The sequence below is a fragment of the Rhinoderma darwinii genome, chromosome 9 (genome assembly GCF_050947455.1).
Source record: "Rhinoderma darwinii isolate aRhiDar2 chromosome 9, aRhiDar2.hap1, whole genome shotgun sequence".
Taxonomy (NCBI): domain Eukaryota; kingdom Metazoa; phylum Chordata; class Amphibia; order Anura; family Rhinodermatidae; genus Rhinoderma; species Rhinoderma darwinii.
Window position 1 is genome coordinate 84577757 of NC_134695.1, and position 27512 is coordinate 84605268.

The 27512-nt window shown below is 43.0% G+C and overlaps 1 protein-coding gene across 1 annotated transcript; it reads left to right on the top strand.

Annotated features, from left to right (window-relative positions):
* The first annotated feature begins 429 nt into the window (after positions 1-429).
* Positions 430-27048, top strand: NETO2 (neuropilin and tolloid like 2). Its single transcript, XM_075838387.1, has 9 exons — positions 430-989; positions 17636-17692; positions 19130-19270; positions 19971-20219; positions 22428-22472; positions 22577-22704; positions 24112-24340; positions 24749-24862; positions 26216-27048. Exons 1-9 carry the CDS (start codon positions 956-958, stop codon positions 26791-26793), a joined length of 1575 nt encoding a protein of 524 aa, XP_075694502.1. The 5' UTR covers positions 430-955; the 3' UTR covers positions 26794-27048.
* The last annotated feature ends 464 nt before the right edge of the window (positions 27049-27512 follow it).

Consider the following 27512-nt stretch of genomic DNA (forward strand, 5'->3'; position numbering starts at 1 on the left):
ATCTGCACCCCAATCTGTGGATGGTCTGTAAATGCCTATTTCCATATAGCACATATAGAGACAGGCTCCTCAGGTAGGAAGCTAATGCATAGGCACAGTGGTTAAGGGGTTAATCCATAGCTGCACGGCTCTCCTGCTATCCTAGGTTCTCGGGGTGCTGCAGCCTCTTTTATGCACCCCACTATAGCTGCACCGGATTAGCCCTTATACTGCCTGCACATGTCTACAGCTACATGTATGACACATGATAGAGAAACATGCATGCACAGGTAGGGAGCACAGGTCCCTATGCACCATGCAGGTCCCTAGTGTGGACCCTGGAGGAAGGAAGGAAGATACAGACACACAGATAAGGGGAGAGCTCTCTCTGTAGGATGGAGAGTTGGGATGACGCATGCGCACTGGCTCCTCATTCAGCCTCATCCTAAATAAGCCTCATTGTTGGCAACTCTTCATTTGAGCTGCGAGCCCACCCTGCTGAGTCCCTGCACCCAGCTCCTGCCCCTCATCTCCCTTCCTGCCTGGCAGCATGGAGCCACAGCATCACTCCCCAGGGCACAGCTGAGACCCCTGGACAACAGCTACTTTTAGGGGTGGAAAGGAAAAAAGCAAGGAAGGGGGATCCTGATGGATTGGGGAGCTGCTGAGCAGCTTTGTGTATTGCTGCTGCCAGGGCTGCAGATCTCCAAGAGAGGAGCCCAGCACAGACCCCTTGCCTGCCCAGGGGACCAAGTTTACAGGGGCTGTGAGGCACACTCCAGGGGTCTGGCATGCTGAAGGATCTGACACATCCTATAGAGATCCTGACCTCCTAATCCTCTGTCTGCTGCGGATTCCCCATCAGTGGCATCAAGAGTGTGATGGGAAGACTACTCAGTTTGGATTTCTGACCAGTCATTTTACATAGAAAATCCACAAGCTCCATCAGTATTCAGGATTAACCCTTAACATCATCATGATCCTGGAGAAAGTCTACTTCATCTTAGAAGGTAAGACCCAGGGGTGTCAGTATGGGGGTCCTTGTAATACACCCCATTGTCAAGAGGTCCATTATATAGAGTATAGTATATCAGGATACTACAGATTGTCATTGATAATGCTTTACAAGTTAGAATTTGTCACTTATGACCTAACCCTGGGTGTAACATCACATCATTTATCCCTGCCAATACCTGCCACAACAGCCCTGGGTGCATGGTTGGCTGGCACTGGGCAGTCACAGAGTATCACCATGCCTTAGCTCTGATGGGGTTGCACTGATCTGAGAGGTATATACATACCCCTGTGTATTCCATATTCTTCTATTACTACTCCCTTGTCAACAAGCTACAATACAACATTGACTGTGTGGTCTTAGACTGCCCTCTAGTGGAGAATTTTACAACTCTTCTTGCTGTCTGGGGAATGTTATAGCGAAGACTTTCTCAATATTTGCTGTATGTTATAGCAAATGTTGACTTCTAGCAAGTATTGCTTCATACACACTACTCTCCAATATGCACAAATATACTCCAAATACCCATAATCTGATAATATCCATTACAAACTATTGACTACAATCCCCTATTTTGAGATTTTCATGTTTTAATGATACAATTATTTATGTTCTATTTAACAGCCTGGCATCTATCTTTCCAGGGGTTATTAGTCCCATTGTGTAGTAGTCATGAGTCAATTTGCTATTAACCAGGATTCATCTAGTCCTTGTAGTCTCTGACCAGCAGGGCTTGCTGAGATTTGTAGTTTCACATAAACCTCTGGTTGTCTAATTTGGTTTGCAGACCAGATAATTCTGAATATGAAGGATCAGATTGACATTTATGGGTTGAGGGCTCTGCTAGGATCTTGAGGTTTCTAACTAGATTTCTAGAATTGTGATTGTGCCCAGTGCTCGTGGATTTCTCTACAGATCTTCTGGCGATAAATATTAGATGAACTTTTTCTAATATTCCTACGGAGGTTTTAAATTTAAAAGCTTTGCCAACATCCAGGAACATCTCATAAGAAACAAGTGTGTGCCCATAATCTAGGACGGAGGTCCCCAACCAGTGACTCAGGAGCCACATGTGGCTTGCAACCCCCTGCTGTGTGGCTCGCTATAGGAACCCTGAGATATAACCAAATGCTCTTGCTACAATATGACTTTCATATTAACAATATTACAGACAAATCCTATCCCCAGAATAGTGACCGTTTGGGTGGTGGAACTCTACGTTTAGTATGTTGCAAATTTTTACTTAAATGTGTCTCCCGGCGATCACTCAAAATTAAGTGTGGCACATAAGGTATAAAAGGTTGGGGGGCCGCTGACCTATGTGATACATTGTAACCAGCCACCCCTGTAATATTCATCTGCCATGAATTTGGGGTTGCGCCACCATGTCATAGACAACCTAGAGCCACATTATTTAAGCGAATTCATCTTATACCCAAGATGCGGGCAATGACAAGGAGAAGTGGGCACACATTTGTCCCTTCTCTTTATATGGGTACGACATTCCTGTGCCAACTTTGACTAGAGTAGTTATGATACATGATGTGGGGTCAACCTGCAGTTCATCATCTCTTGTGGAACTACAAGGTCCAGCAAGCACGATGAGGATCTCTCTGCCAGGCCATACCAGCAGATGGTGAGGCACATAACTCCACTACACAGTGATGGGCGTACCAGTGGGTTTATAGTTGGCATCGTAGAGAGGTTTCCACCTTCACAAGACAAACACTAAAGCTGATAATAGAAACAGACAAATCCATCTCCAATCTGACCAATGTTCTCACTCTACGCACAGAGGTGCTGCGGAGATCAACATGGTTTCCCTATAGGACAATCATTGTAGTAAAAGTCCCTATGCCTGAATATCTGCACTGCCCCATATCCCATGGTCTCAAATGACCCAAAATCCTGGATAATTTTGAAGAATTTCCAATAAACCATCAACCAATAGAACAGTTTGAAGTTTGCAATCAAATCTTAGGATGATCTTAATTTATTAGGGATAACTTTCCAATTCGTATCATCTATGGTTAGGTAAACCTTCCCGTCTCAATAAATGCACTTTTATGGGGGTCTCTCATCATACAACCATGCAGAGTATCATACAATAACCTGGTCCACTGGCCATATGAATGTTCTTTGTTGGGGGTCTCATCATACAACCATGCAGGATATCATACATAACCTGGTCCAATGGCCATACAAATGCTCTTTGTTGGGGGTCTCTCATCATACAACCGTGCAGAGGATCATACATAACCTGGTCTGATGACCATACAAATGCTCTTTTTCTTCAATCTAAAGAGCCCTGAACCCCTGTTGTCTCTTAAGGAGACTTGAACATCACTTGAGTCGGGAGAACCAAAATGTAATTATATTGCATTAAAAAAAAATAGAAGAATTTAAAGGCTATAGGTGGGGGAGGCGGGAAGTCTCTGAAAAACATGACTTCATTTATTACTTATCATGGATGTAAATATTCCAGTACCTATAGATGCAGGAACGACCATACAATAAAGCAACAGAAGCACAAATTATGAGCGGTCTGTCTATAAAAGGGTCAGTTTATGGCAGTGTAAATGAATGGTTAATGTCTTGCTGGTGCTTGTAACTATGAGAGACAGAGAGCGCTGCCGGCTATACAGGTACATGTGGGAACATTTCTATATGGGAATGTATAGGAACCACCTCAGTTTCTGCCTCAGGCTGTGAACTGCTCATGTAGTTTCCCAGCCGGCGAGTACAGGACATTGCTCTGCAGATCCCTAGAGAGGGGAATAATTTAATAATCTCCAATGATGGGGACTGTGACATTGCGGATCTGTATTGTAGAACATGCGAGAAATATCATCTGCTGAACATCTGCCTAATGTTATACATACAAATCCACAGTCATTGCCTGTCCTAGTCACAGTCCATCTATAGGTGGTAGAATGGCCGGACTGATATCCATAGACTGCAGATTTCTCATAGCACCAGTGATCCAGGATCGCCATTTCTTTACATCTTCTTAGATCAGTGGGGGGTTTCTTTAGGAAGGTTTATCAATGTCCAAATGCAGCTTCTAAAGTAATGAGATTTGTTATACTCACCAGGACGGCAATTATTCCAGTGCAGATAGAAAAGTAAAGCTCCACTTTGAAGTCACCATAACTAATATATTAGGGAACTGCACTCTTATCAATTGCCTACAAAGTCCTGATTCACACATTACATATTTGTTGCAGATTTTGAAGCAATTTTTTTGAATGGGAAATATTAAAGAAGAACTTATACGTCGCCTTCCTCCTGAATCCAGTTCTGGGGTTGGCTCAAAAATCTGCATCAAAATCTGCAACAAATACACAGTTTGTGAATCCAGCCTTATATTCTATATGATCTAGCACAATGCTCTCCAACCTGTGGCTCTCCAGCCGCTGCAAAACTACAACTCCCAGTATGCTGGAAGTAGTCATTTTATAATAGCCACAGGTTGGAGACCACTGCTTAGCACTGGGAAATTTCCTCTCTTGGTTTAGGCAGCTAGAAGATAGATAGATAGATAGATAGATAGATAGATAGATAGATAGATAGATAGATAGATAGATAGATAGAGAGCAGAGGGGCCATTGTGATGTCCGTCAGCTCCCACAGCCTCTGTGTTTGCTTCATTTGCTGGCTGCCGCCAACGTCACCCCCTGTTCTGCTGATGGCAGTGAAGGAGGGCACAATCTGTGGGTAACTTGAATACCCTGCTATTGTTCTCTTCTATTACCCCAATTTCTTCCTGCTAAAGTGTTTCTAAACCACAAGAAGTGATGGCACATTGCTAGGAATACCCCTTTAACGGAGCAATTTAGAGAAGTGATGGCACATTTCTAGGAATGCCCCTTTAAGGGAGCAATTTAGATTAATAGAGAAGTGTATCATTGAATTGCCCACAATGCAATTCCTCAATATCCATGCACGGGGTTCCACCGTTCAAGGCTTCGTTCCATCTGCTTTGATGCACCAAGTCCAAGTGTCTCCACAGCATCTGGAAAGACTCCAGTTCCAAAATCTAATCCTACTCCCATGGTCCCCGCTGCTCGATCCAAGAGATGAGCAACAGCGAAAACGTTTGATTTGTACATTTATTTGGCTGGCCAGACCAGGATGGATTTATTTATTGTATCTCTTGTATAAAATAAACCAGATCATTGCAGACTTTAGTGCGGCTGTCTAAAATACACCTAAATGGTACGTCCACCACGAAACATCATATTACAGTTTATATACAGACAATCTACATCAAGAGGTTGAGTAAATTTGTAATGACCTTGTATTACTAATCTTATCCTGGGTTAATAGGCGGTACTATACTCCAGAGCTGCACTCATAATTCTTCTTTTTGCAAATGGAAATTTGTAAGGACATTGCATTACTAATCTTATCCTGGGTTAAAAGCCGGTACTATACTCCAGAGCTGCATTCATAATTCTGCTTGTTGCGAATGGAAAGAGTCAGCAAGCTTGCTGACAGACATCCTCCTTAAAGCTTAGCTAATCTCCAATAATGAAGCAGAACGTAGTTTATCCTACACTGAAGCCTGGTGTAGAGAAAGCACTTACCAGAATGTAAATCATAAAAGTAAGTTCTGTGCAGACACTGAACAAGCAGGGGATACTGAAACTCATGATCAGTATTGCTATGTATTTCTAAATTCTATCAGTATAGAGATGTTCTCATAGGTGGACATGAGCTTCAAAAAGGTCCTCCCCACATTTGAGAGTAAAATAAACAAATATATATAATTTCCTATAACCCAAGTTCTATAGCTGTGAAAATCTTTTAAACAGCTAGAGAAATATTCTGGATGGAGCTACCCTTTAATTATTCATATATTGCTACAGGCCAGTACAACATTACTATTCAGAGATACTAGCACAAGGGGCGGGGCTGAGGCAACCGCTCAGATGTTACTATTATAAAAAGTGATGTAGATCTATAATGGCTATGAACGTAAATGGCTGCACAGTTGATAATATGTTTCTCAGGTGGAGTTCCCTTTTATAGAGAACCTGTCACCTCTCCCGACTTGTCTGTTTTAGTAAATACTTGTATTCCCCATGAAGTAGCAATTGTGGAACATACTTTCTTAGAACTCTGCGTTGAGCCGTCCCTCTGTTATTCCTCCTAAAAATGTATGAATAAATTGACAACTGGGCGTTATCAGTTGGGGGGGGGTGTCCCTACACAGATGGACACTGTCCAATCAGGGCTGACAGAGTGAGACAGTAGAGACACGCCCCTTTGACAAGGAGAATGGTAACACCCAGTTGTCAATTTATTCATAAATTTCTAGGAGGAATAACAGAGGAACGGCACAGTGCAGAGTTCTAAGAAAATATGTTCCAGAATTGTTATTTCATGGGGAATAAAAGTGATTACTAAAATAGACAAGTCAGGAATGTTGAGAGGTTTTCTTTAAGGACTTCATCATGAATTGTGTAAGGAGGGAGTCTTTATCAGTTCACATTGAACTCTGCAAAATCCCTGGCAGTTCTAATTCGGGGTCAGTTAATTTTACCCTATAGACATTAACTATAGTGACTGGAAACAAATAGAAGGAAAATGCCGCCTTATATAAGATTCAAAGAGACAGAACAGGAGGAGGAACAGCGCCTCGTAGGGTAAAAACGCTCAGTAGTGGGCACAAAAATAAAATAGTAAAAATGTGTTCACCTGGTGAGGTTGTGCGGTTATGTAGGCACAAGACTGATGTTAAGCATATAGGGGAGATGCGCCGATGTCCAGGTACTTGGCGGCTCACCAAGATGTGGATCCACAGAACGTAGGAAATCTCACTGGTCGCAGATGACGTCAAGCAAAAGGTAGACACTGCCGCTGGCGCCCATAGGATAAACGTAGAACTTCTGAAGATATTATTCTATCAGGTTCTTTTTATTACAGCTCATTAAAAGCAACGCGTTTCGACTCATCTAGGGAACTTCTTCAAGTCACAGAGGCAGCTGGTATAATATAACAACCACTATCATTTACATTCAAAGAAGTAGTCCCGCAGGAAGAATAGAACATGATCACCTGCACTGAAATATGAGACATACATCTGACATTTAAGGGAACCTGCACATTTAAAGGGAATCTTCATATTTAAAGGGAACCTCTACATTTAGGTATCATTGTCGAGGACTATAAGGAGTAATATTTTATAATAAATTGATACTTTCTTTATTTGTTGATTGCCTCTAGAGTTCCTGCCATCACATCTGTCCATTCTATAGCTCTTCGGTGCATCACTTTAAATTTTCAGAGACTGTATTGTTGATGAATGCTTAATGGATTGCTACATCTCTCATATCATACAGGCAGTAAATGCTGCTGCTATGGGGCCATGAGAAAAGGGGGTTCAAACTCAGGCTAACCCTATCCCTCTTTTCTCCCATTGAAGTGAATGGGATAAGAAGGCTGCAATACCCGTGATTCGCCTCTAAATGCGTATCGAAGATTTACAGTGAGCAAGTAGAAATGAATGGGAAGCAGAGCTCATATGAGCGCTGCACCCCCTTCAAAACAACTGATCAACGGGGGTCCCGGGAGTGGGACCCCGACCGATCAGCTATTGAGGATAGGCTATCCATTTTTACTGGCCGGAAAACCCCTTTAAAATCAATCAGCAGAACTACAAAGTCTAGGTGTAGCCCTGGCCTGACGTTACAGGGGGAACTGGGTTTACACGATGGGTTTCAAGACCGCTACTAATGTGAGATGGATGTGAGGAACCATCATTGTTTCCCTCGACTCAAAATCCAATGCTGGTTGAAAGAGAAATATTCTGGTCCTGCTCTCCTCCTATGAACCCCCCCCCCCCCAATCCTAACGTGTCCATTTATCAGTCCTATGCACTGGTACAATGTTTCCAGATATATGAATGCCGCCTTTGTCCGGGCACCTAGACCCAGCTTCCTGTGGCCCAAATGCAAGGAACATGCGTAGGAACACAATTAACCATTGTGGATCCAGGCTCATCCATCCAAAATGACACAGGGAAACCATTAAGTATTTGGGGTCAGTTCACACTGCAGTTTTGGGTGCTGATTTTGACTCGGAAACGGGGCCAAAAAACGGCCCAAATTACCTCCATGGATTTCAATAGCAGGTAGAGACGTTCTTTCTCCTGGGTGGCTTTAGGCTGCTGGCGAAAAAAAAAAAAGTGGCATATTCTATCTTCCAGCGGTTTCCGTCTCGGACCACCCATTGAATTCAGTGGGAGGCCGAAAAAACCAACGGCGCTCGTTTCTGAGCATTAAAACAATACTGGTGTGAACTAGACCTTACCCTGATACAGGAGATAATCCAGGCTGCTAATTCTTATGGTTGTGTTGGTCATCAAATGAGCGACCGCAGCTTATAGAAAGTCACCAGCACTGGAGATTGTGATATTAAGCAGTGATTACTGTAGAAATAGGGATGGGAATAGCACCACCGTCACCTTAAATGGGGAAGTAAGAATGCAACAGACTGTCTCTATGGTCCAGCTCCAACCCAGTCAATGATTCATAGGAAGAAGACGCGATGACATCATCATTCCAAAAAAGCAAATCTTTTTATTGTCCCATAGTACAGACACCAGCAACGTTTCGGGACTAAGTGAGCCTTAAAAATATCTTGTAAAAGACTCACTTAGAGCTGAAACGCTGCTGGTGTCTGTACTATGGGACAATAAAAAGATCTGCTTTTTTGGAATGATGACGTCATTGCTTCTTCTTCCTACAAGGCAGTGATTATGTCACTCATCCCACTGAAAAACACTACAGCCTCAATCCCAACTAAAATGGCTGATAACAGGGAGCAATACATTGTTAAATCCACCTTAATAAAAACGATAAAACCTAAATCAGGTTTTAGCGTTCTTATTCAGGCGGATTTAAACTAAGTTTACTTAAGTGGACGCAATATTATTAAAGATTTAAAGAAACTTGGAGCAATACGTTGCATTCATTTGTACAGCAAATGGAGAGAAACTGCAGGGTGTCCCTTTAAAGTGGCACTTTAAAGATTATATTATGGAACTGCATAAAGGACAATTCCCTAATAAAGTGGAAGTGACACAATAATAACCTGCAGGTGGATTTAAAACTCCCCGAGTGTGCCCTACAAAAAGCACTGCTAATTATATTATGCTCCAAACGTCTAATTTACCGCCCCCCCCCCCTTTATCTTGGCCGACATCATGTTTTATACTCCAGTCAAATCCAAAGCTGCATTTACGATTCTGCTGGTTGCCTTGGAAACAGATATCTGTCAGACTAAGTAACTGCCATCTAAGCTCTGATAATGTACTGCACTGTGGTTATAGGAAACCAGCAGAACTACGAATGCAGCTCTGGGTGTGACTGGAGTATAAGACATGATCTGAAGGACCTGGTCGAGTCATTGAGCATTTTAATCTGAACTCTAAAAAGGCTCTTTATAGGAGGAGCTGGTAGAATAACGACACAGTAATTAATACCGTATTTTACCATCCGCATAAAACCCTGTAATAATATCATTTGTACAGCGGATGCCGGAGCGGGGATTATAATTGCTGTTTTTCATATCGGGACCTTCCTTTAAATTGTCTTTTTTAATTTCCATTGATTGAAAGTTTGAATCCAATTAAATGTTCTGAACTAAAGCGGCATCATTAATTTCCATTAAACCTGCAGTAATTGTTTCTAAAATGATTAAAACACAAAAGTTATAACCGGCAGCAGCTAATTCTGCCCAGACGTCGGCGTGCCGAGGCCGTCAGGAGGCAAATTAAGAAAAGGGACGGAAGGTTTTGCAGTTTTTGGAATTGCAGATTCTTCATTTAGAGGGGGAGATGTTGAGATGACGCTAAAGTCAATGGGGGAGGGAGGGGGCAAGATTATTGGGACATTCAGCCGTTCTTGTAGGTTGTGGAGGAGGCTCGACCATTGGGTTCATGATTCTGGTGGTCATGGGGCTCTTTAGTCAATCAATAGAGGTTCTGCAGCAGCTGTGGAGTGTAGTATACAGAACGTTGTCCCAACTGCTGCAGAACCTCTGAGAAGACAGAGCTCTATGCTAATCGATTGGAAACCAATATGAAACTTCCCCCCAAAAGGGAACTAAGCCAATAAAACGGGGCGCCCTCTGGAGTAATGATTTGTACAATAAGTACCTGACATGAAGCAGGATGAGCCCACCCTTACATAATTTTTTTTTCCTCTAAATAGGATGAAAATTCTGTGTTGGTTAATTTCTTAAAATATCTTTAGAAGGATCGTAGTTTTGTTTTTCTAAAACAGAGCTCAAAATCCCCTGCATAGAAATAAAAAGATAGCAGGCTGGCCACTAGAGGGAGCTCTGGAACGTCCTGCGTACTGCCACATATTGAATTTAATAGTAACACAGAATGGAATAAGCTCCCCCTAGTGGTGGCTGCAGGCAGTCAGAATGCAATCTTTAAAATGTGTCTATGCAAACATAACTGGACCTCTAAGGCTGTAGGCACGTGTGTCTGTGTGTGAGAGTTTGTAAAATCTTTGGCATGGAATTGCTAAACGGACGGAAAACGGTGTGCCAATATTAGACCTCCTGCCTGGAACTAGCATAGAAGTCAATCAGCTGGACGTGGGGCCATTATATGTCCGTGCCCAGGGAGGGATGAATCCACCAGGTCCCTAACAGATCATCACCATAGGCGTGAAGGCCAACTCATAAATGACACTTGGACCGATAAGGGTATGTGCACACGATAACGACAATTACGGCTGAAATTACGGAGCTGTTTTCAGGAGAAAACAGCTCCTGCATTTCAGACGTAATTGCTCGTACTGGCGTTTTGCGAGGCGTCAATTACGGCCGTAATTTGGAGCTGTTCTTCATTGAAGTCAATGAAAAACGGCTCAAATTACATCCCAAGAAGTGTCCTGCACTTCTTTGACAACGCTGTTATTTTACGCGCCGTCTTTTGACAGCAACGCGTAAAATGACAGGTCGTCGGCACAGTACATCGGCAAACCCTTTGAAATGAATGGGCAGATGTTTGCCGACGTATTGGAGCCGTGTTTTCAGGCGTAATTCGAGGCGTAAAACGCCTCATTTATGCCTGAAAATAGGTAGTGTGAACCCAGCCTAATCCTTAAAGGGGTTTTCCTGCCGTAGATTTTTATGCCATAGAATGGAAGAGATGGATTAGCGCACATCGTTGTGGCCATATCTCCCATTCATGTTATTCTAGAGTGACGATACATACGAAATCAATGGGAGTGGGGCCTGAGCACCCACATTCTTGGTTTCTTGAGGGTCCCATTAGTCCAACCACCACCAGTCAGTCGTCTGTGGCTGGAATTAAAACGGGCTCATATTTCTACCATGACACCTCCACAAATCCACAAAGTAAAGCCTTGTTCACACGGCGCAAAAAAAACCAAAAAAAAAAACTACGTGTAAACGCGTCACAAACCGCTAGCGATGTTTGCAAAGCGCTTTTAAAGTACAGGCTTTTTTTATGTGTTTTTAGCGCGTTTTTGGGTGTGTAATTAGGACTTCCATTAAGGGTATGTTCACACGCGGTGTTTTGAAGCGTTTTTCGGGGCGCAGACGCCTCGAAAAATGCCTAAAAAAAAATGATACTCAACGCCTCCAAACATCTGCCCATTGATTTTAAAGGAGAAAAACTGTGTTTTATTCCGACGGGCCGTTTTTTAACGCGGCCGTTTGTAAAAACGGTGCATAAAAAACGCCCCATAAAAAGTAGTGCGTGTCACTTCTTGGGACGTTTTTCATTGTGTCGATAGAAAAACAGCTCCAAAAACAGCTGCAAAAAACGGCTAAAAATCAGGGTCTGTTTTCCCTTGAAAACTGCTCCGTATTTTACAGCCGTTTTTCGTTGCTTGGGTTAACATACCCTGGCTATGGGAATTAGGCGCGTTTTCTGCGTGTTTTACACGCCAAGAATTGACCTGATGCTTCTTTTTTTTAAGGCACGTCTTTTAAACACGCACTCGTAATAAAAACCGCGTCGTATTCACCGCACTGCGTTTTTCCATTGATGTTAATGGGAAGCTTAAAGCATGCATTTTTGGGTGTAAAACACATGAAATAAATGCTGTGTGAACAAGGCCACCTATTCGCCATGGGTGCGCAGGTCCAGTACGACCTATGGACAGACTCTAGTCTAGTCCATATATTGTCATTGCTCTGTGCAGCGGGTCCATATCATAGGGCGCTCTATCATCCAGTATGGATTTAGTCAATGGCTGGGGTGACACATCGCCGCCCCTACAATAGTCTATCCAAATTTGTTTTTCATGAAAAAGAGACTGGCATTTACCCTGCTCCTGGCGTTTAATAAAATAAATGAAGACTAAGTCCTAATCACCGAGGGCAGAAATCAATGAGTCCCTGTCTGAGAGGAGCTCAGCGTGCGGAATTAACCCTCCCCTGTGCAGGATCCATCCAGAGAGTGACACATAAATCTGCCGTATTCAATTTGCAGTTTCCTGCCGTTCCATTGAGATTATGGATGATGCAACAGAAAGCGCAGGAGATCGGAGCCAGACGGATAGACATAAGAGATGCTTCATGAACGCCGGTGACCTGTCTGACCCCTATCCTAACCAATGTAAATGTCGGCATATCAGACCACGCAGGTTATCGCAATATACAACATGAAAACATTGTGTAGGGGATTGCTCTTTGCAAATGCAAAACCCACTTATAATTAGCAAGTAACAGATAATGTCACTTGCTAATTATCAATGAGCGCCACAAATCAGTATGGGGTCTTAAAGGCTATGTCCACCTCCAAGAAGCATTTTTTTTTCTTGTTCTAATGCATCTAAAATGGAAAACGAAGCAACTTAGCAAATCGTCTTAATTAAAAATCTATCGTTTTGTGTCTACACATCCTATGCAGACCTAGGAGTCTCCATGGTAACAGACTACAAACAAGCTGTGTAGTCTGCTCCTGCAGTCATATTGCCATTTATCTGTCCCCTCTACTTTTTGCTAACCTTGCAAATGTACGTGAGTAAGGAAAAGAAGGAAGACGTCTGTTACCACGGAGACACATAGCTCTGCATAGGAGATGTAGACACAAAACGATAGGAGATTTTTAATTAAAACTATTTGCGCAGAGGCTTTATTTATTTTTTTATGATGCATTGGAGCAATAAAAGGTTGTGAAGCATGACAGCAAATTTATATATCACATCGATGTAGGCCGCTATGTGGACGATCAACCAACCAAAATGAACATTTGATCCTTTTATTCCAGTCCATTTTACGGCACATTTCCTTATAGTTATGCAATCTGAGCTTAGCTATCGGCTATGATTACACTAGTTAGTAGTCATTCGTTAGTCTAGTGCACCAGACCATGTTGTTTTACTGTGAGGAGGTGAATGGAGACAAGTTGGAATTTGCTAGCTAAAACAGGGAGGAGCAGGGTCAATTGCAGCAGCACAAAGTATTTCAGCAGAAGTGTGTGCTGTGGGGGGGTTAAAGACTGAGGCAGATAATGGAAGCCTCAGCAGCACAAAGCATTTAAGGGGATGAGAGCGACGATTGAGTTTCTATGCCCCCTGACTTCTGTACATCAGATTCTTTCTATTTCTAAGGTGTCCGCCCAGTGGGCACTTTAGGAAGGGCAGGTGAAAAGGCAATTTCACCCACTAGTTTACCGTAGGACATAATTTAAAGGGAAACTCTCCCTTTAGAAGAAGTATTTCTGGTCATAAACAAAATCCAGCTCCTCTAAACCATGTGCGGTCATAACATACATAATATGGACAAAAGTATTGGGACAATTCAATATTACACCTACAGGAGCTTTTCTGACATCCCATTCTAAATCCATAGACATTAATATGGTTTTGGTCACCTATTTGCAGTAAAACGTCTTTCAGACCTCTGGGGGCTTTCTATAAGATTTTGGGGTGGATGTGGGAAGTTTTGTCCATTCATCCAGTAGAGCATTTGTGAGGTCAGACACTGATGTTGGGGGATAACAATCTCTGTTCCAAAGATGTTGTATGGGGGTGAGGTCAGGACTCTGTGTGAGCCAGCCAAGTTCTTCCACCCCAACCTACCCCAGCCATGTCTTTATGGACCTTATGCACTGGGGCGCAGTCATGAGGAACAGAAAAGGACGAACCCCAAACTGTTCCCACAAAGTTGGAAGCTACAATTGTCCAGAATGTCTTATGTGCTGAAGAATTATGAATTCCCTTCACTGGAACGAACGGGCCGACCCCTGAAATACAACCCCTTAGCATTACCCCTCCTCCACCAAACTTTACAGTGGGCACAATGCAGTCAGGCAGGTAATGTTCTCCTGGCATTCACCAAACCCAGACTCATCTATCAGACCGCCAGATAGAGAAGCGTCACCACACAGAGCACGCCAGATAGAGAAGCGTCACCACACAGAGCACGCCAGATAGAGAAGCGTCACCACACAGAGCACGCCAGATAGAGAAGCGTCACCACACAGAGCACGCCAGATAGAGAAGCGTCACTCCGCAGAACACGTTTCCGCTGCTCCAGTGGCGGCGGCTTTACACCCCTCCATCTGACGCTTGGCATTGTGCTTGGTGATATTCGGCTGGCATGCAGCTGTTTGGCTGTTTGGCTCCCATGTCATGAAGCTCCCAGGCATAGTTGTTGTGCGGATGTTAATACCAGAGGAGGTCTGTACTCTGCAGTTAGTCAGCAGAGCGTTGGCGACTTTTCTGCACTATTCTCCTCAGCACTCGGCGCCCCAACTCTGTAACTTTACGTGGACTGCACTTCGTGGCTGAGTTGCGGCGGTTCCTTTCACTTTACAATAATATCACTCACAGGTGATGGTGGAATATCCAGGAGGGAAGACATTTCCGGGACTGACTTGTTACACCGATGACGTCCTATTACAGGACCGCGCTGGAATTCAGTGATCTCTTTACAACGACCCGTTCTACCTCTAATGTCTGGAAAGACGACTGCATGGCGAGTGCCGGATGTTATAGAACTGGGGGGATGGGACTGAAGGAAACACCGGAATTTAGTGATTCAGGGGGGCACATACTTTTCTCCATCTGGTGTACAAGTTTGCCCAGAAACCCTAAAATCTGATTAACCAAAATAAAAGGCACAGTTATGAGAATGTGGTCAGAAATAGACCCTGGCAGCATAGTGGTTGGCATCAGCAACACACCCACTGGTTTCTATTATGCCCTTTAAATCAACCTGCAGCAAAACGACACTGTAACAATTAAAAAACACTGCAATTCACGAACGATCCTATAGAATGCTGAATAACACATCGGAATCTGACCGTGAAATTGCTTTGGCCATAATTCCCCTGATCTTTACTTGACCGAGCCGGAAGCTTTTACACTTGATTTATCTCAGACCCTTGAGAAATCACTAAAAGCCCATAAAACACCTAAAATTTATTACAATTCTATAAGCAACTGGACACAAATATTTTAAGTCAATATCAATTAATTTAATGAATGAAATCCGGAAATCTTTGGGGGGTAATAAGACGAAAATTTATTTCCATAGTAAAGGGACACGGACCCGGGTCTAGTAAAGCTGAACATCCGCAAAAAGGCTCAACACTATGTATGAAGGCTCACAGAACGGTGATACATTGTAGAGGAGAAGAACTCAGAATTGTAACATTTCACGGCTTAGATACAGCGGCTCAGCAGACAGTATCACACATGAGAGGCTCAGATACAGAGGCACAGCAGACAGTATCACACGCGATAGGGTTAGATACAGTGGCTCATCTAGCAGTATCGCACATGATAGGGTTAGATACAGAAACACAGCAGACAGTATCATACATGATCGGATTAGATACACAGCTCAGCAGACAGTATTAGGGGGGATTCACACAATCGTGTATTCGGTCCGTGCGGGCCGCGTGGTTTTCACGCGGCACGCATGGACCAATACAAGTCTATGGGGCAGTACAGACAGTCCGTGCTTTTTGCGCAGCGTTTGTCTGCTGCGCAAAAAGCGCGACAGGTTCAATAACTCTGCGTATTTCGCGCATCACGCACCCATTGAAGTCAATGGGTGCGTGAAAATCACGCGCACCACACGGAAGCACTTCCGTGGGACGAGCGTGATTCGCGCAACAGCAGTGAAAAGGATGAATGAAAACAGAAAAGCACCACGTGCTTTTCTGTTTCCGAACATCCAAACGGAGTGTCTTTGCGATGAGCGAAGCCGGACAAGCGAACCGAAGTTCACCGGGTTCGGCCGAACTCGTTTTGGCCGAACCCGGCAAAAAAATTATCGGTACACGACGTCAGGAGATAGTCACTGTCCATGGTGCTGAAAGAGTTAAACTGTTTCAGCACCATGGACCGTGACTTCCGATCCCAATATACATGAACCTGTAGAAAAAAAAAACGAAGTTCTGACTTACCGATAACTCCCGGCGTCTTCCTCCAGTCTGACCTCCCGGGATGACAATTAAGACCAAGTGACAGCTCTAGCCAATCACAGGCCAAGCACAGGCTGCAGCGGTCACATGGACTGGCGCGTCATCCAGGGAGGTGGGGCCCGATGTCAAGAGAGGCGCGTCACCAAGGACGGAGCGGAAACAATGCTCAGAAATTGACCTGCGGTGCGGAATTTTATTCTCCAGCATGTCAATTGTATTTGCGTAATCGCTGCTTATTTGTTGCGGGTTTTCACCATTGAATTCAATGTGGAGGTAAATCCTGCAACAAATAGCAGTTGTTGCGTTTTTTTGTAGCAGGTTCGCAGCGATTCAGACACAAAAAACGCAATTCAGAAAAAAACAAAATCTCATACTTACCCAGAAGTCTGTGTTTCTTCCTCCAGCGCGGCCTCCTGGGATGACGTTTCATCCCATGTGACCGCTGCAGCCAATCACAGGCCGTAATGGCAGTCACATGGGATAAAACATTATCTCAGGAGGGTGGTCTGGATGATGCTAGCAGGCCGGCTAAGTGCAGCAGTTTTCCGCAGCGGACATTACAGGTGAAAAACTGCACCACGGTTCGGTGCAGTTTTTCGCCCAAAATTCCATGCGGCGCACAGGTCGGATACTCTGCGTGCTATTACGAAGTGTCTCCGCCCCGTGTGAGCTCAGCCTAAGACCTTCTTTTCTATATTTCTTCTGTTTTGGTTCCGTTCCTGGTTTTAACTTACAAAATACATGCAAAATCTGCAGCAAATCTGCACTGTGTGAACAAGGCCTTAAAGAGGTTTTCTAATTCGATATAAATAAGGCTTATTTGTTGCATTATAAAACTTTCTATGACATACTTTGTGTATAATATTCGCACATGAGAGACTTTGTTTGAAGTCTGAAAACCCAATGTGATCATGTGTTATTCACCTGTTAATAAAGACAGCTCTGATACACTGTAACAAGCCCTGCACCTGTGTGAACAAAAAAGGTTTTCAGCCTTAGAATATAAACTGGAATATTTCCATTCACTCACAGCAAGCAGAGCTTCAGGAAACTCTGAGGTATTGCCATTTTAACTGTCTCGGTGACATCACTAGTTCCTGGTGAAGTCATGGGTTGCGACCAGCCATCGGGTCCACTTTAATTTTCTTACAATTTCCGCTTGGACTGTGTAATACTCACCTGCCTCCTCTCGTCCCTCCTGACAGTGCTGCTGATTACTATCCTGGTGGTGGAAGGGATTGCGGTGGCGCAGCGCACACAAGGTAAGGAAGGAACCCGCGCACTTTTTGGACAGCCTGTTCCTAAAAATTGATTTGCCATTTCGCGAGTGTGCGAACCCAATGCCGTACAATGTGAGGTGTGATTAGATTTGTATAATAGTGGCATTTTCAGCGCTGCCCAGGCAGCAGTGATTACTACAGAGCAGGCTGTGAATGACCCCTGATTATTATAATACATGTGTGTGGGGGAGGGGAGGCCTATACTAATACTCCATTTATTACCATCCTTTCTATACCCTATGAATAACTATTAGCTATGGCTCCTGGTGTGCTATGTGACAGCCGTGTATAAATTACTCTTTAACGGCAGCGCAAAATAAAAAATGACAATATAGTATGCGACGAAATTCTGCCATTACAATATACAGTATATATATACATACACACACACACATATATATATATATATACACATATATGCCTATCGTAGATTAGTATTGGTCAATTGCTGCTTAAAGGAATTGTCCTGTTAATAAAAAAAACATTCCCATACACCCTATTAGGCAATTGTGAGATAATAGAGGTGGGGGGTCCCGCGTTCAGGATCCTCATCTCTTCCAGAGTCGAGCGCGGCTACATAGAGCATCTCTCGCTCTCTCTGGAGGACCTGTCCTGTCCTGCATTATACAGAGAACACATTGATATGATTGGACACGGTGTAATACTTCAGTTCCCCTGTGGTGGTGCTGCAGGGAAACTGAACACTTACTGCCAGGTTTCCCCGTAGATCACAGCTGATCACTTGGGGTCCCAGCAGGGTAACACTTTGTCATTTGCTTATAGTCAAAGGGTTCTCCTCCTTGGACAATCCCAACTTGTTAGACGGGACCCTTAAGTAATTGGCTGGTATTTAATTAATAGCTCTAAATATTGGATTCATTTTTACATTAGTGACGGTAACTGTATTTAGTTTCCTTTAAACACCATTTGTTGGGACAGAGTCCCAATCATTATACATTTTACTACCCTTGCCACAAAGTAGCTGCGTGTGGAGGTGGGTAAAGCATTCCGTGATTCTCTGCCAGTTCTATGCTCTTGCCCATATCTGTTTATTGTGTTGCCTGCCTCCATGCCAAGTATTTTTGGGCAGGCTGAGTTCAGTTTGCCTTCCCCAGGACTTGAAGCTCCTGAGTCCCAATGCAGAATCTATAACAGGCCTTGGGCCATTTATAATACTGGTGTCTACTTAGGTGGCAAAGGGGCTTTTGGGCCCCCTCAAGCACCAGGGTCGGGTGCTACCTATGCAGCTCCTATAGCTATGCCCATGTAAGAGTGGCAGTTCTGGCTGCTGTTACCTTCCAAGGGGCCCCTGAACCGAACACAAGCGAGGGCAGAATTTAGCAGAACCCTTAATAGTATAGAAATTTCCATGTATCTGTTTTTTATTGACTTCGGTGTCTTCATTTCTCTTTGTTTCAGATGGACAAAACATAGGAGCCAAACACATCCCGGTGACCCAGTGTGGCACCTGGGTACGAACCAGTAATGGGGGGCATTTTGCATCCCCAAACTTTCCAAACACCTATCCCCCTAACAAGGAATGTGTCTACATCTTAGAAGGTTTGTACCCTACATAGAGCCACTGCTGTAAATGTTACATTCTGCATTACAGTATCCAAATGTATTATTCTAGAACTATATTTCTGCTTACCAAAATATTCAACCCCATAAACAGATTTGTCTACATTCCCAATATGACAGAGCATTACCTTAAAAAAATATATATATTCTCCAATAAACAGTAGTAGAGATAAACGATTGGTGCCTCATGACAAAGATAAAAATGAGGCCCCTTTCTGCTGCTGATTGACACCACCACACTCCTAACCACCCACATCAAGACGTTGCCCCCATCCTATATACCGGACATTGCAGCACATGAAGACCATATAACTGTGCACCACTCATTACAATGGGACCAAGAACAACCCGCAATGGGCTCCCTCTCTCCCGCGGGCCCCATAGCAGCAGCATGGCAGGTCTATATGGCACATAAATACAGATCTTTGAGTCGCCCTCTTCGGTCTAGTTGTTAATAATTCTATCCAGCTCCCATATCTGGAAAAACTGGGTAGCGACCAGTTCGGCCGTGACACTAGGGATGTCATCCAGCTTTTCCTGACCCCCGAATGACAAATTTACCATATTACGCGAGGTTGCATCCCTTGCTCTTACATGACTAGATAGATTGGATGTCCGTTTACAGCAGTTCTGTAGGAGTTATTGTAATAAAATATTCCATTTATCTACTCTCCCTTAGCTGCTCCTCGCCAGAGAATCGAGCTGACCTTCGATGAGCCTTATCACATAGAGCCATCCTTCGAGTGCCGCTTCGATCATTTGGAGGTCAGAGACGGTCCGTTTGGCTTCTCTCCCCTGATCGACCGATACTGCGGCATCAGGAGTCCATTGCCAATCCGATCCACCGGCCGATTTATGTGGATCAAATTCACCTCAGATGAGGAACTGGAAGGCCTGGGATTCCGTGCAAAGTATTCCTTTATACCAGGTATGCAACACAATACGGGACTCTAATAACCGGTCAATCAGACAGATCCTGGCAACTAGGACCACCCACCAGCGTGAGATGTCCCGGTTTTAAAGATCATCTGTCTGTGCTCTCCTGACAAGTCTGTTTTAGTAAATACTTGTATTCCCCAATGAAATAACAATACTGGAGTATCTTTTTTTTTTAGAACTCTGCATTGTGCCATTCCTCTGTTATTCCTCCTGGAAATGTATAAATTGACAACTGGACGTTACCATTCACCTTGCCAATAGGTTGTGTCATTACACAATCTGACAGTTTCAGCATTGATTGGATGTTGTCAGAGTGTGTAGTGAAACACCTTACTGACACAGGATATGTTGACGCCCTTAACCCCTTACTGACATCTGACGTAAATGTACGTCATAGCCGGTAGAGAGTATGGAGTCGGCTCATCGGCTGAGTCGACTCCATATGCCGCAGTTGTCAGCTGTATATTACAGATGACATCTCACATTAATGGTGACCGTGGCATCTAAGCCGTTAGACCGAGGGGGCGCTCACTGTCACTTCATTCCCCCACAACGTTATTTAAGGAAGGGCCCTTAATAGGAGCCGGTAAAACGTACAATATCACAATACAAGGGCATTGCAGTGAATTGTACCAGCGATAAAACGGACTAAAAAAAAAAAAAAGTTAAAAATGGTTAAACCCCTTTGGGACCACCAATAAGCCTTTTCACGGCAGCCTAGTCTAAGTCCTAGTCCTAAGTCCTAGTCTAAGTCCTGGTGTCCCATGCAGTCTGGATCAGGTGCCCGACTGTCTGACGACAGCCGGGCTCGTGCTCCAACGGTAGCGATCGAAGTTTACTTTGCAGCCGTTTAACCCCTTAAATGCTGCGGTGAATAGAGATCGCAGCATTTAAGTCATTTACAGAGGGAGGGAGCTCCCTCTCTCACCCACCGGCGGCTTGCAAACGCAAACGGGCCTCCGGTGGGGTGTCATGGCAGCCGGGGGCCTAACAAAGGCCCCCAGGCCTGCCCTGGCTATATGCCTATTAGGCCATGCCAGAGGCACGTCCTAATAGATTGTGGTCACTTTTACACCGACAGGCAGTAATGCTCTGATATACTAAGTATACCAAAGCCTTATATCTGCGATCTAAAGATTACATAGTGAAGTCCCCTAGTGGGACTAAAAAAAGAAGTAATAAATGTTAAATAAAAATTATTATCAAAGACTACAGTTAAAAAAAACCCCCAAAAAACTATTATTTTTTCAATTAAAAAGTGGTTTTATTTATTCAAAGTGTAAAAAAATAAATAAAATGACACATACATGGTATCGTCGTGACCGTAATGACCCAAACAATAAAGTTAACTTGTAATATAAACAGCAAGATGATCACCCTGAAAAAAAAATGCAAAAAAACTATGGCGGAATTGCTATTTTTTTCTATTGCCCCCCCCCAAAAAATGTAATAATAAAAGTTAATCAATAAGTCCAATTTACCCCCAAAAGTACCAATGAAAACTACGTCTCATCCTGCAATAAACAAATCCACATATCACTACATTGACGGAAAAAGGAAAAAGTTACGGCTCTTGGAATGAGACGAGGCAAAAACAAAGAATTTTAGTACAAAAGTGTTTTTATTGTGCAAAAGTCGAAAAACATAAAAAACCTCTACATATGTGGTATCATCGTAATCGTACCGACCCATAGAGTAAAGGTAACGTGTTATTTATGCCGCAGGGTAAATGGCGTAAATTTAAAACGCATAGAACAATTGCGGAATTGCCTTTTTTTTCTAATCCTAATCCGCCACCCAAAAAAAGTTAATCAAGAAATTATACGTACCCCAAACAGGTGCAATTAAAAAAATACAACTAATCCTGCAAAAAAAAAAAAAGTCCTCATACAGCTATGTCGACAGACAAAAAAAAAAAAAATTATAGCTCTTTAAATGCGACGTCACTAAAATTGGCTCGTCACGAAGGGGTTTTCTATACAAAATATTTTCCAAATCAGATGAATTTCCTCATTGGTTCTCTCTGGACAATCCTCCGCTTCTGGCTTGGTGTAATTCCCCGTTATATTGCATTTCTGTGTAGACAAATTCCAGCCTTTCTGGATTATCAGATACCGGATTAAAGGAATTTCGCTGTATACACCATACTCTGTATTTTGAGTCTAGTCTAACGAAACATCATTTCTATTCCCTGCAGATCCAGACTTCAGTTATCTTGGAGGGATTCTTAATCCTATCCCAGGTCAGTACTCGCTTCCTTTTGACTTTTTTTATTTTATTTTTTATACTGTCAGACACTGACGCTGCCTCGCATCCCCCCGACAATCCCCTCCTTTGTTCTCTTAGATTGTCAGTTTGAGTTATCAGGACCGGATGGAATAATCCGCTCCAGCCAAGTGGAACAAGGAGATAAGCTAAAGGCCGGTCAGGCTGTGGACTGTATATGGACCATTAAAGCCACGCCAAAAGCCAAGGTCAGTCAAGTGCGGGTCATTATAGAAGACTTTAAAGACCCCTTAACACCATTATACTCATAGGGGTGCAATTGTGTATTAAAGTAGAAGTGGAAATTTCGGCACCGGTGTCCAAGGTGCCCCCGATACACAGGTAATTTTACCAGCGTTCTGCTATTCTTCATTTTCGGGTTAGTAATTAAAGGAACATACACTACAAAATCTTTGCAATGATTACATATGTTTCCCCTTAGGTATATTATTCCTACTCTTGCAGATATGGTTTACATTTATTGCTGCTTGTAGGTTCCATATTTGCTCAACCAAATTTATGTTGTCATAATTAATTGCTTTAGTAAATACACTTGCCCATACACATAATGATAATTGTTAACGGCTGTATAATCCATTTTTTTTTTTTTTTACTATTATTATTGCTCCGATGCATCCAACATGAAAAATGAAGCAACTTTGCCAACCGTCTTAATTCAAAATCTTCTATCGTTTCCGGTCTACAGCTCTTATGGAGGTTATGTGTCTCCATGGTAACAGACAACAAACAAACCCTGTGTAGTCGGATCTTGCAGTAATGCTTCTGTCTCCTACCGCTTGGTAATCTATCAGATGTATGTTGTTAATAAATATCAATGCGTTTAGCCGTGTTCAGACGCTGCGGTAAAAAGATGTCTTTCACTTACCGCAACGTTTAAACACAGCCTTAAAGAGAAGTGGTCACCTCTCCGGACATGCCTATTTTGGTAAGTACTGATGAAATAAGAATTCTGGAGCATTTTTTCTTAGAATTCTACGTTGTGTCATTCCTCTGTTATTCCTCCTAGAAATTGATGAACAAGTTGACAACCGGGTGTTACCATTCCCCTTGTCAAAGTGCGTGTCCCTACAGAGTCTCAATCTGTCAGCACTGATTGGACAGTGTCAGTCTGCGTAGGGACACACACCCAACTAGTAACTCCTAATTGTTAATTTATCCATACATTTCTAGGAGGAATAACAGAGGAATGGCACAATTTAGAGTTCTAAGAAAAGATGCACCAGAATTGTTATTTCACAGGAATACAATTATTTTTTTAAAAAGAGACATGTCAGGAGAGGTGACTGCTCCTCTTTAAGACTTGTCACCAATTTTTCCCCAACTAAATAAGCTCCTCAAGGCAATCCTCATCTACTGGTCAGGTCATGTGCAACTTTTTAGCCAATCACACAAGAGGTAGCTCAAAAGCTGCATATGACCAGTAGGGTGTGCTCCTCCCTGCCTGGGATATCCCCAAGTATTAAACCTGTGCACCCCAAGCTTACATCCTGCTCGAGGCTCCGGGCTAGTGTGACTTAGCAGACACAGCCCTGAAGATGGAAACCCCATTGTGATCTGTAAATACTCTTCATCCCTGACTTTCCGCGTGTCTCTAGATTTACTTCAGGTTCCTGGACTATCAGATGGAACATTCCAACGAATGCAAAAGGAATTTTGTGGCCGTGTACGATGGGAGCAGCTCCATAGAAAACCTAAAAGCCAAATTCTGCAGCACCGTGGCCAATGACGTCATGCTGCAAACCGGGACCGGAGTTGTACGGATGTGGGCGGATGAAGGGAGTCGCCTCAGTCGTTTCCGAATGCTCTTTACGTCTTTTGTAGAACGTGAGTTATTAAAGTTATTGCCCGCCTTTCTGTTTTTGGTTCCAACATCTGTACTGATTTATTTTATAAACTCTCCCTATAGAGGAGCTCTGTTTTTCTGACTTGATATATTATATTATTCCGGGCTGCCTGAAGTTACCACTAGGGGGAGCTCACTGCTTATTGATTTATACAGCTAGCATTGACTCAATGGGAGCTCCCCCTAGTGGCCACTGCAAGTATGACACAGTTACAGAAAGCAAAACAGTTCTGTACCTGGCCGACTCCCTGAGCCCTGGTGCAACTACAACCTATACACCCTATAGTTACACCCGTATGCTTAGAACATTTTAATGCAAAGGATAAACGGCATTTATGTTCCAGATGAAGAATAGTCACCTAATTCATGTCTGTGTCTAATCCGAACAGCTCCATGTATGGAAAGCACGTTCTTCTGCCACAGTAACATGTGCATTAACAACTCCCTGGTCTGCAATGGAATTCAGAACTGCGCCTACCCCTGGGATGAGAATCACTGTAGAGGTAAGTATGTCCGACCCCATACTGGAGCCACGAATGTAATAGTACCGACCATAATACCGCATTAGACCAGTCTAGAGGGAAGCCCAAGCCAATTCAAGATGCAATGTAGCAGCGATAAGCATCCCGTGGCCTGCGGCTGTCAGGGCATGATGGGAGTTGTAGTTTCACAACAGCTGGAGAGCCACCGGTTGCAAATCTCTGCCCTACAGCAACCATTATCCGCTTTGTCCTGCAAAATATGATGCCATTGTCTAATTTCATGTAAAAATTTGGGGTAATAGTGTGAGGAATCCCCGCTTACCTCCCCTCTGTAGCTTTGAGGTTTCCGTCCACTCCATGTGAATAAACTTTGAGGTCCATAAATAATCGTCAATGTAACTGAAAGGAAAGAAAATACAATGGACGTCACAATCCGCAATGTCCGGAGGAGTCTGAAGAAAAATAACTCTGTCTAATGGTTTATAAACAAACATGACAAATATAAAGTCCTGCAAGAAAAGGCTCCAGAAGATGCACGATCCCCCTACACAGGCAGGCACGTTATCTGTATATAGATCTAGGCTGCCCCCTAGTGGTCATATAGGGATTCATATATCATCTATGCACAGCACAAGACTCGTGTCACGTAAAGTTATTAGGGTTTTTTTGTGCTCTTTTTGTTTACTTGGTCAGTGGGAATAATTGTTACAAAGCGGCACATCTTGAACAGGCCACAATAAAATATTAATTTTTTTTATTTTTTAAAATTCCATTATTTCACAGCGAACGTCTGGATGTTTTTGTTTTGTTTAATTTTTTACAGTTGAAGATGCCCAAAAAATTCCAGAACAAAAATTATCCGAAAATCCTGGCCTTATAGTGTAAATCAGTCTCCTGGAAAAATCTCAACAAAAAAAAAACAAAACAATTTTTAGACCCAATTTTACATAATTCGATTTATTACAATTTACTAAGCCAAATGCGCCAGAATTGTGGCACAAATTTTTCCCAAAAAAGTAGCGTACATTCGGTGCTCTAAAATGTATTATGTTTTTTTAAACACTTTTTGCACCTTCCTTAACACTTGATCGGGGTGTAAAAAAAAGTGCGTGTCGAAGGGAGGGGGGGGGGTCATAAAATGCACCAGATTTGTTAACGGCGAGCGGCATTTTTTTTTAGCAAAATATTGATGTCAAGTACGCAAACCATGAAGTGGTGTAAGCAAGAAAAAAAATAAAAAGCGTCTAACCTGTCTAGCAAGATGCACCAAATTTATCATACCAGGTGTGCCATTGTGATAAATTGGCGCCGTTTCTACCTTTCTGGTCTGGTTTTATAATTAATAAGTCTCCCCCCCCCTGTGTCTTCCTACAGAAAGGAAAGAGGCGGGATTATTTGAGCAAATCACCAAGACCCACGGGACCATTATTGGGATCACATCTGGGATCGTCTTGGTTCTCCTCATCATTTCCATCTTGGTACAAGTCAAGCAGCCTCGAAAGAAAATCATGGCCAGGAAGACGACCTTCAACAAAACCGGCTTCCAGGAGGTGTTTGACCCGCCGCACTACGAACTCTTCTCCCTCAGGGACAAAGAGATTTCCGCAGATTTGGCCGACTTGTCGGAGGAACTGGAAAACTACCAAAAGACGAGACGTTCGTCCACCACCTCCCGCTGTATTCACGACCATCACTGTGGGTCCCAAACCGCCACCCTGAAACAGAGCAGGACCAACCTAAGCTCTATGGACCTTCCGTTCCGCAACGACTTTGCCCAACCGCAACCGATGAAAACATTTAATAGTACATTCAAGAAAACCTACGCTTTCAAGCAGTCCCATGACTGCGCCGACAAAGGCATAGAAGACCGCGTCATGGAGGAAATCCCTTGCGAAATTTACGTCCGCGGCCGAGAAGATTGCGCTCAGGGTTCGATGTCTATTGACTTTTAACCTCACAGATTGAAAAAAAAACAAAAAAACAGATTCCTCCTACAAAAGCGATATATATATATTTTTGAGACGATCTGCGATAATCATTGTGTTTTCTAAAAGGCGACAAGTCGAGGCTCCAATAAACGACACAGAATTGTACATTAAAGCTCTATATTTTTTGAGCGGGAATACCAGAAAAATAAACTGAGCGTTTTGCATGGTATCGGTTGTCTGTGTGAACAGAATTCTCCATAAATGGCACCCGCCATAATGGGGGGGGGGGGGGGTGGGGTTATCACACTGATCAGTATTGTCATGATTGATTCTTTGTATCTGTTTTGTTTTTTGTTTGTTTTTTTTGCCTTTTAAGTTTTTACACAAAATAGAAATTTGTTTACCTTCTGATACAAATGTTCTAGGATCATATTTGGTGCTACAGGAGCGGGAAATAAAAAAAGAGCCTTGAAAGTACTTTGAAATGTTACTTTTTACTTAATTTTTTGCAATATTGAAGATCCAGGATCTACTCGCTGACCATCACTGCCAATTTTGAAAGACTTCTAAATATAAAGGTTCATCCCAAATAATGGTCTTTAAATGTATTTACGGCACTGCAATAAAAGCGATGTGCGCCTCTGAAATAGATATTGTTATTGGAAAAAAACAAACCTATCAGTTTGTTTTGTGCAACTTTCTAAATGCTTTTTATTAAAAATTATTTTTAATTTTTGAGATAC

Coding starts and splice junctions, on each gene's coding strand:
- NETO2 (XM_075838387.1), top strand. CDS start 956: ATGATCCTGGAGAAAGTCTACTTCATCTTAGAAG. Junction 20,220..22,427: donor AAAGTATTCCTTTATACCAG/GTATGCAACACA, acceptor TATTCCCTGCAG/ATCCAGACTTCAGTTATCTT. Junction 22,705..24,111: donor AAGCCACGCCAAAAGCCAAG/GTCAGTCAAGTG, acceptor GCGTGTCTCTAG/ATTTACTTCAGGTTCCTGGA.